This window comes from Trypanosoma cruzi, genomic scaffold, assembly GCF_000209065.1.
Source record: "Trypanosoma cruzi strain CL Brener 1047053516531 genomic scaffold, whole genome shotgun sequence".
Lineage (NCBI taxonomy): Eukaryota > Euglenozoa > Kinetoplastea > Trypanosomatida > Trypanosomatidae > Trypanosoma > Trypanosoma cruzi.
In genome coordinates, this window is record NW_001849220.1 from 27,026 (window position 1) to 35,417 (window position 8,392).

At 51.4% G+C, this 8,392-nt stretch overlaps 2 protein-coding genes across 2 annotated transcripts, besides 10 other annotated features; both read left to right on the plus strand.

Moving 5' to 3' along the window:
- Positions 1-778, plus strand: Tc00.1047053509931.10 (beta galactofuranosyl glycosyltransferase, putative; the record flags this gene model as incomplete). The annotated part of the gene is made up of 1 exon (XM_800454.1): positions 1-778. A coding segment is annotated over one exon (778 nt), but the record flags the coding sequence as incomplete, so codon positions are not given.
- Positions 1-6,094: a sequence feature (areas not merged during assembly with more than two copies in the genome that could not be assigned to a particular haplotype).
- Positions 798-868: a sequence feature (T-rich).
- On the plus strand, positions 3,570-6,704 carry Tc00.1047053509931.20 (trans-sialidase, putative; the record flags this gene model as incomplete). Its single annotated transcript, XM_800455.1, has 1 exon — positions 3,570-6,704. The coding sequence occupies one exon, from the start codon at positions 3,570-3,572 to the stop codon at positions 6,702-6,704; it is 3,135 nt and encodes a 1,044-aa protein (XP_805548.1).
- Positions 6,095-6,292: a sequence feature (haploid, Esmeraldo-like haplotype).
- Positions 6,293-6,704: a sequence feature (heterozygous, non-Esmeraldo-like haplotype).
- Positions 6,705-7,576: a sequence feature (areas merged during assembly that could not be assigned to a particular haplotype. This can correspond to areas where the two haplotypes were merged or to regions with more than two copies in the genome that were merged during assembly.).
- Positions 6,794-6,840: a sequence feature (T-rich).
- Positions 6,893-6,948: a sequence feature (AT_rich).
- Positions 7,577-8,392: a sequence feature (heterozygous, Esmeraldo-like haplotype).
- Positions 7,765-7,835: a sequence feature (T-rich).
- Positions 7,866-7,895: a sequence feature (AT_rich).

Consider the following 8,392-nt stretch of genomic DNA (forward strand, 5'->3'; position numbering starts at 1 on the left):
AAGTGCCTTTGTTTTTGTGACAACCAGCGACGTAAAGTTTCACCCCGATCTCTTTCCCAACCCTCTACGCGATGTACATGAAATGGCGAGGCATGATGCCGCTTGCATGGATGAGTTGGCGGCGGAGGTGGCGAATGAGCCGAGCGAGTACAGTCCTGTTTTGCGACGGGGCTTGAGGGTGCTGCGCTCCACGGTGAAGGATAGCCGATTGTCGACGTCTGCGCTGCTGCCTGACCGCATCCGTTATGCCTCTGTGAAGGAGCGTGAAAAGGCGTTTTCGAAGCATTACGGGCGCTTCTGCGCATATTGCAAAAGCACTTGTTTTACATCTGTTATGTTGACACGCCTGGCGATCAGCACGGTGGGATATTTTGACGAGAACTTCTACCCAGCTTGCGTGGAGGATGTCGACTACAGCTTACGCCTCCGTTTGCTTGGATTTCAGGAGCGAAATGTCTTCTACGGCAAATTCGTGCATCGCGGCAGCTCGAGTATTCGTCTCTCTAATGAAGTGGAGCCACCGGACGCTCTCTGGTACCGTCGCGTCAAGTCTTTGAGTGCGAACGATGCATATGCCATGATGAAGTGGAACCGTCCACGGGCGTGCAGTGGCGGGTACAAGGAGCCATATGACGGCATGGTCCCCGCAGACGTTTGGGTGAAGGATGAGGGACGCATACAGCGCATTCGGGCCTACGGGCATGATGAGGAGCAAGGGGTCCCAAGGGTTGAGTACGACAGGACACTTTTGTACCCTGTAAGGACGAAGGGAAGATGAACTGGCGCCAGTCGCATGTTTCTTGTTTTTATTATTTTATTTTGTTTTTCACTTTAATTATTAAAAGTTTTTTTTTCCTTTTTATATTTACACAAATGATATTTAAGCGAGTACGCCATGGGTTTTAAAGAGCGCAAAAACATATATTTGGCATGACAGGGGGAGGGTGCAGCGTCCAAACCTGGCAGTGTTGTCGGAGGTAGGAGATGGCGGCCGCAAGCAGTAAAAGTGAAGATGATGAATGAGAGAGAAATAAAAGGGGAGAGAAGCAGAAAATAAGCCGAAAATATTGTGAGCACAACGCTGTTTCTCACCGTGGGCGATCGACACCGCAATTGGCTGCTAAGTTACCCACTGAGGGTGACACCCGTTTCCGCTGAATATGCTGCGTGCATATCTGTCGGGCTCTTTGTTTATTCTTTTGGTTTGTTTGTTTCCCGCACTTTTATTTCTCCGTGCCGCCTGACCCACTCGTTTATTATTTCCCTCTCTGTTTTTGTGCGTGCACCGAGAGAAGGGCTCGGGGACATGAAGTACGCCCCCCTTCTGTGACATGCCACCAAAAGCAGAAGGAGAAAAAAAAAGAAAGGTGAAGCGGGGAGGGGAACCATCGCCACGCGTTGTTTTCTCCGAGAAGGCTGCTCGCCACGCCACTGAGGCGCGCCGTGTGCTTCGCGAGGCCCGCTGGACTCGATTGGGGAGCCGTGAATGATGGTGCGTGAGAGTGTGGTGGATGCATCTCCCAGGCGTCCCTAGAGGACCCTCTGGCCATTGGGACTGCGTGGAATGCGGGATTCTGCGGGGATATTTGGCCGTTTTGTTTTTATTCCTCCATCCGCCCATCCCAAACCTCAACACGGCGGCTGAGCCAACGACTGCGACGGGATCCTTTGCGTATTTCCGAATCTCTCTTGCGTTTCAGCGGCAGGCCTGGTGTGTCCTGCTTGGTAGACACGGTGGACGGAAGTGGGCTGCCTTATCGGGAAAGCGATGGTCACGGCGGAGCGTGTTGCGTACGTCGCAATTTGGCGTGTTTGTGGCGAGTCTTGCGGATGGTGTGACGGCGCCTCTTTTACTTGCGGGGAGAGAAGCGATGCTCCACGGTGGTGCTCACTTTGCGTGTGGAGGCTTCTATTGCTGTTGGTTTGTGAATGTTTATTTTTTGCTTGAACACCACAGAGGGCGGTGTCTGCGGACAGCAGAGCATTGCGAGGAGGGGCATCGCACGATTTTTGGCGCGATGAGGCGGCTTTTGTGAATTCACGGTGTTTATTTTTAGGATTGAGAGAATATCATTTCTTGAAATGTATTGTTGGAGACCATCCGCGTGTTTTTTTTTCTTTAATCCCTTGACATTTGGTGTCTGCCGTGAAACAGATGTTGATGGCCGTTTTATGGCGGCGAGATGCATTTTTATTTGTTTTGTTGGCGAGTGTGTGAATTGTGTTGCGTTCTGCCATGCGGCTTGTTGCTGACGGCAAGTGGCCGCAGGGAGACGTTGTGGGCGCCTCCGACACAAGGTGCGATTGAGCAGTCATCTCCTCCGCTCGCTGGTACACGCTGTTGAGGCGGCGTGATGATAATGAATCGGCCTCTCAGAAAAGCAACAAGAGGACGTCTGCTCTTCCTACTGCGGTGTACAGGTGGACTCTCCAATCCGTGGGCGGGGTTGCCCTGCGTGCCGTATTTCTTTGAATCTTGATGAGTTTTGTACATCGCCATCCACACGCACATGCACACAATCTCCCTGTTTGCCCTCCTGTGGGCGGGAGACCGGGATGCAAGGGGAAAATGTGGCCCGTGCCAGCACGTGGCAAATTCTTTCTTGGGAGGGATTGCGACTGTGATGTACGTCCTGGCAGGCAGGAATGGGATGAGAGAAGAGCGGAGGGCGAGTAACAACGATTCTGTGCGGGGCAATGCGCAGTGAATGGGGCGAAGTGGTATTTATGTTGGGTTTTAAAACATTTTTGTCTTTTTCTTTTGTGGCAATGGAAAGAAACTTTGGGTGGTGTGTTGTGGATTATTTGCACATGATTCAGAGCGGCAACACCATTTGCGGGGAAAATGAATGGCATCTGCGTGAGGCTTGTTTTTTGAGCGCGAGATGGTCGGGGAGGTGTTCAACGCCCCGAGAGGCCAGGAGCAAAGAGGCGTGCACTGCTGCAAGCAGAGGGATGCACGCTCCTGTTGGTGGCGTTGCTGTGGAGCCCTGAAGGGCCTGCAGGGAAGTTGTTTTTTCGCCGCCTCATTATTTTGTTGATTGGTGCTTGCCGAGGTCTTTTGAGGCGGGACGTGGGATGCACCGAGAGAGCGAGTGTCGTGTGGCGGTGCTGTGAATTGGTGCCGCCCACGTTTGTGCACATATTTCCGTTTGTGTCCGCGTCGTTGCCGCGGCAGTGCACCGGGAGCGTGTGACTGATCACTGTATCACTTGTGGACTGTTTTGGCAGGACTTTGAATGGCGTTGCCGAATAATAAAACTCCGCTTGCATGTGTGTGCGTGTGTGTTGTCTTCCTCCGTGACTAGCCGTGTTGTTGTTTTTGTTTTCTGTGTGCGATTGCTCTCCGTGATGTCCCTTACGAATTCTATTTTTTTCCGCACCTTGCGTGAGTGATGTGCTCTGCTCCCCACGGACGTGTCTGATGTATTGCCGCTGTTGCTGCTGTACTCTCCACTTCTTGAACACAGACACGCTAGGAAAACAAGCGCTAATCGCCACTGTGAAATTCGAAGGCACTGAAAGGACCAACAACAGCACACACATTGCCCACGCACACACATATTTGTATGCTCTCCCGTGTTGCTGCAGTGAAGGCACCCCGCACACACAACCGTCGCCGTGTGACCGGATCCAGCGGGAGGAGGAGGGAAGGAAGAGAGAGTGAGCCGCGGAGGCCCAACATGTCACGGCGTGCGTTTGCTTTTGCGGTGCTGCTCCTTCTCGTCGTGATGATGTGCTGCAGCAGTGGAGTTGCGCACGCTGAGCAGGCAGTGGCCGCTGTTGATCCTTTTACAGGGACGTCGTCGGTATCATTTGCTAATTGGAAGGAGTTTGACGAAGCCAGCAGGGAAATCACCTCGCTCCGTGTTCCTGGCCTCGTCAAAGTGGGTGATGATGTATTTGCCGTGGCTGAAGCGCAGTGCGGGGAAAGGAATAGAGCCGGCAGCTATGCTGGGATTGTGTCAAAGCACCTGAATATAAGTGATGACTCAATGGATATTTCGACGTCGGCTGCAAGTTTGTTTTGCATGCAACTTGTGGACACCGCCGCGAATAATTTTGGGGCAACGGAATTGTTGCGACCGACGACAGTTGTAATTGAGGACAGTGTCTACATGCTCCTGGGAAACTACGGCCATACAAAGCAGCAGGTTGAAGGTACGAATGAGCGGGGCCTTTTACTCGTGAAGGGAACTGTCGCTGAAGATGATGGAAAGAAGAAAATCAGATGGAATGAGACTCATGTGATGAACCCTCAAGCCATAGGATATTCTGGTTCCTTGACCGAGTTAATTGGCGGTGGAGGATCGGGTGCTGTGATGCGTGACGGCACGCTTGTGTTTCCTATGCAGGCCAAAAACAGTGATGAGGAGCGTGTTTTACTGTCTATGCGTTTTAACCCGTCAGACAAAAAATGGAAGCTTTCATCCGAGACGCCTGGTAAGGGCTGCAGGGATCCAACCCTGGTGAAGTGGAAAGAAGGAAAAGACGACGAAAGACTCCTCATGATGGCTCATTGTGCTGGAGGCTACTATGACGTTTACATGTCCACTAGGAGTGGGGTGGGTTGGTATACGTTGGGTGAGCCAATTAACCGCGTGTGGGGCAACTCACGTAATCGAAAGGGGTACGGCGTCCAGAGTGGATCCACCACCGCAATCATTGAGGAAAAGGAGGTGATGCTCATCACTGCGCCGGTGTATGCGAAGGACGACAATGAAGGTGGAAATGGTCGGCTCCATCTTTGGGTGACGGACAATGCGCGTGTGCATGATGTTGGGCCGGTATCCCGTGAAAATGATGACGCTGCCGCCAGCTCGCTGTTGATGAAGAGTGGGAAGAATAATAATGAGGAGTTGATTTCACTGTACGAGAACAAGAATAGCGACGGAAAGTACAATCTTGTTGCTGTGCGTCTGACCGAGAAACTGGAGCGGATAAAGAAAGTGGTGAAGACATGGAAGGATTTGGACAGCGCCTTGCAATCATGCAGTTCCGTTTCCAGCGGCACTTTTGACTTGCCAACGAAGGGTATGTGCAATGGTACTGTTCCCACCAAGGGGCTTGTTGGCTTTTTGTCCGGTAACGCAACTCAGACCGAGTGGAGTGACGAGTACCTCGGCGTGAACGCAACAGTGAAGAATGGAGAGAGAAGGGTTCTCAATGGACTGACGTTCAAAGGGTCTGGAGCATGGGCGGTGTGGCCTGTTGGCGACATGGGGCAGAATGTGCCGTACTACTTTGCGAACAACGAGTTCACTCTTGTGGCGACGGTGTCCATCCACGAGGTGCCGCAGAGTGGCAGCCCCATTCCTTTGATTGGCGTGAGGATGAATGACACCAGCAGCACGGTCCTCTTTGGTCTGTCGTACACCCACGAAAAGAAGTGGCTGGCCATACCGGGGAATAGTGCTACTGCGAAGCGTGTTTATGTGTGGGAGCCAAACAGGACGTATCAGGTGGTACTGCGAATGGATTCTGATGAATGGAGTGTCTTTGTGGATGGAAAGGAAATCCGCCAAAAGAGATATAATACTAATCTGTTTAACTCGCACAGGATTTCACACTTCTACATCGGTGGGGACAGTAAGAACCAAAGTGCAACGGGCGGCCATGTGACGGTGACTAACGTCATGCTGTACAATGAGGAACTGTGGAGAAATGATGATCTGGATGAACTCAAAGCCAGCAAAGTCAATATTCCATCACTGGGTGTTGAGGAACAACCCACAGGACAGGTGGCCAGCACAGACCTCCCGGTTGCTTCCGAGTCAAAGAGTGAAGAAAGCGCCATCTATGAGGAATTGACTGAGGATGATACTGATAAACGAGAGGAAGAAATCGTTCATGATCCGGTGCCTGCAACGCCCCCTTCCACGGTTGTTGCGGGATCCTCTATTTCTGAGCCCGCCATTGCAGCGGAGAGCGCAGAGAACTTTCATCAAGGGAACAATGTTCAGCTTTCCGAAGGCAAAACGTCTCGGCAAGCCACGCTGCATGAAGACAATAATGCGATGAAGCAGGATTCAGATGTGCAGCCACAAGACCCACAGTCAGCGGAATTAATGGAGGATACCGATTTTGAAATGTTCTCTGAAAGTAATGATACACAACAGCCAGAGGAGGATGAAGAGGCGGATGACAGGAGTGGCGAAACAACGTCTCCAGTAGCTGCGTCGTTGAGTATGGAAACGGCCGCCGGACCAATGGACGGTGAGCACCAAGTGCAACAAAGCATTGACCTTCCCGCTGAAAACGACGACGTGCGGTCCACTGGAACCGGAACCACTGGCGCGGAGGAAAGCCTCAGCCTCGAGGCGGGCGACGGAAATTCCGAGAGAACAATGAACTCAGACAGCAGCTCCACTCCTTCAAAGAGGGACGCCGAACCGACATCCGCGGAGGACACCGAAGACGTCCCTTGGACTGAAAGGGCTGAATTTCTTGTTGAAAACGGCGAGGAGGTGCCACAGACGGTTGAAACCGCATCGGGTAAGACAAGCACAGCGCCTGGGGAAACCGAGATCCCATCGGAGTCCAACGCAACAACACCCTCGGACACTGAAATTTTGCTTGACAACGGGCATTTGGGCGAGTTGGCGGCCATGTATCTAATTGGTGACAGCACCGTGCAAGTGTGTGTGTCTCGGGTGTTGTTGCTGCTGCTTCTGGGGCTGTGGGGCACTGCGGCTCTCTGTTGAATGAATTGGGGAGAGCAAAGTTGCGAAATTCTGTGGAGCAACAAAGGAGCGGCATCCCAGCATTACCCACTGAATTTTTTAAATTCCACTTCCTTTTTTTTTTCCTTTTTTTTTTTCTTGTTCTTGTTATTGCTTTAATTATTTCCCTTATCTTGCTTGTTGCTTTAGGGCAATCACTATGGACGTTGTTTTTTATTATTATTTTTAATGGTTTAATTTGTTTAAATTTTTAAATTTTATTTTTCATCCCCCATCCCTTCTTTCCTTTTGCTTTTGGGGGCAATCACTATGGACGTTGTTTTTTCTTTTCTACTCTTCCCTCTTTTAATTGTTTCGTGCTGCACTCTTCCTGTGAGGGGTGCCGTGCGTTTCCCGCCCAACTGCTCCACTCGCACACCCACCGACACGCTCATGACGACGGCCCTGTGCGCCTCGCCCGCTGCACGCATGAGGAGGGGCCGCGACGAACGGCGCGCTGAGGGAGCCGTGACGTGTGGGCGTGCGACGAGTGCCGGTGGGGCGGAGCACACATTTATTTCCCTCTTGTTTTGTTTTGTTTGCGGCCAGGGCGGGCAGACACCCGCAGCGCCACACACACACAGCCACACCCTGCCGCTTTAAAAAAAGGATTTTGTTTGCTTTGCGTGTTTATTTCTTGCGCTGGCGCACCCTTCGGGGTCGGCCTCGTGAGCATTTCTTTCCCCCCTGATGATTTTTTTTTTGCTGCGCTCACTCTCCCGATGGAGAGACGCGACTCCCGTCATGTCTGCGTGCTTCTCTCAGTCCCCACACACACGAGTGACTGTGCTCTGCGGGCCGCACTCACGCGCCGATGAGAGGGCTGAGGGGAGCACCAACACGCAGATGGCCCCATGAAATATAAACGATGTGCGGACACACATGGAGGGCCAGACGGTTGAAAGACATTTAAATATTTAATTTTCTTTTCGGACAAAATATGCAGACAGTTTCTGGAACAACATGGTAGTTAGGTGGAGTTTTGTGTTTTTTTCTTTTTCTTTTTATTATTATTTGGGTATAGCTGTAATAGAGGACGACATTTTTCTTTTCTTTTTTTCATTTTCATTTCTTTTTTTCTTTTCCTTTTTTTTTCATTTTTTTTCTTTTTTTCGAATTGTGAGGTGTGGAAGGGTGAAGATGAATTTTTTCTAAATTTTAATAAAAATTTATGAATTGCCGCTGCTTTGTCTGCAGTGCAATATCATGAGTTTGAGCAGTCTTTTTCTCTTTATTTCCGCCATGCGCTTCTGCTGTACTGTTTTTTTTTGTGCGTCCCTTCACATGGTCTGCTCCTGCTTTTACTTCTTTGCTTCGTGTGTCTGCAGGCACACACAACGACACAAAATGCACATTGCAGTGGGTTTTGGATGCTTCTTTTGTAGCGTGTGCTGGCGGTTGCGGGTGGCTGCTGCTTCCTCCGTGGGTATGAAGGGAAGGAGGAGAGAGGGAGCGCGCACCGCGAGTCACTCTTCCTGCGGGTGTGATGCGCGCGGTGGGCTGCGACTGCTGTGGAGGGCGGCATCCTTTCGGTGTGCGCTTCTCCGCCGTTGTGCCGTGCGTTTGCGCATGTCATTTGTTATGCGCGTGCGTGCTGGGCATGTTTTTCCGGAGCGTTGGGCGGCCACCATCTGTCTATGGCGGTTTACGTGGATAAGCACGTGCGGATG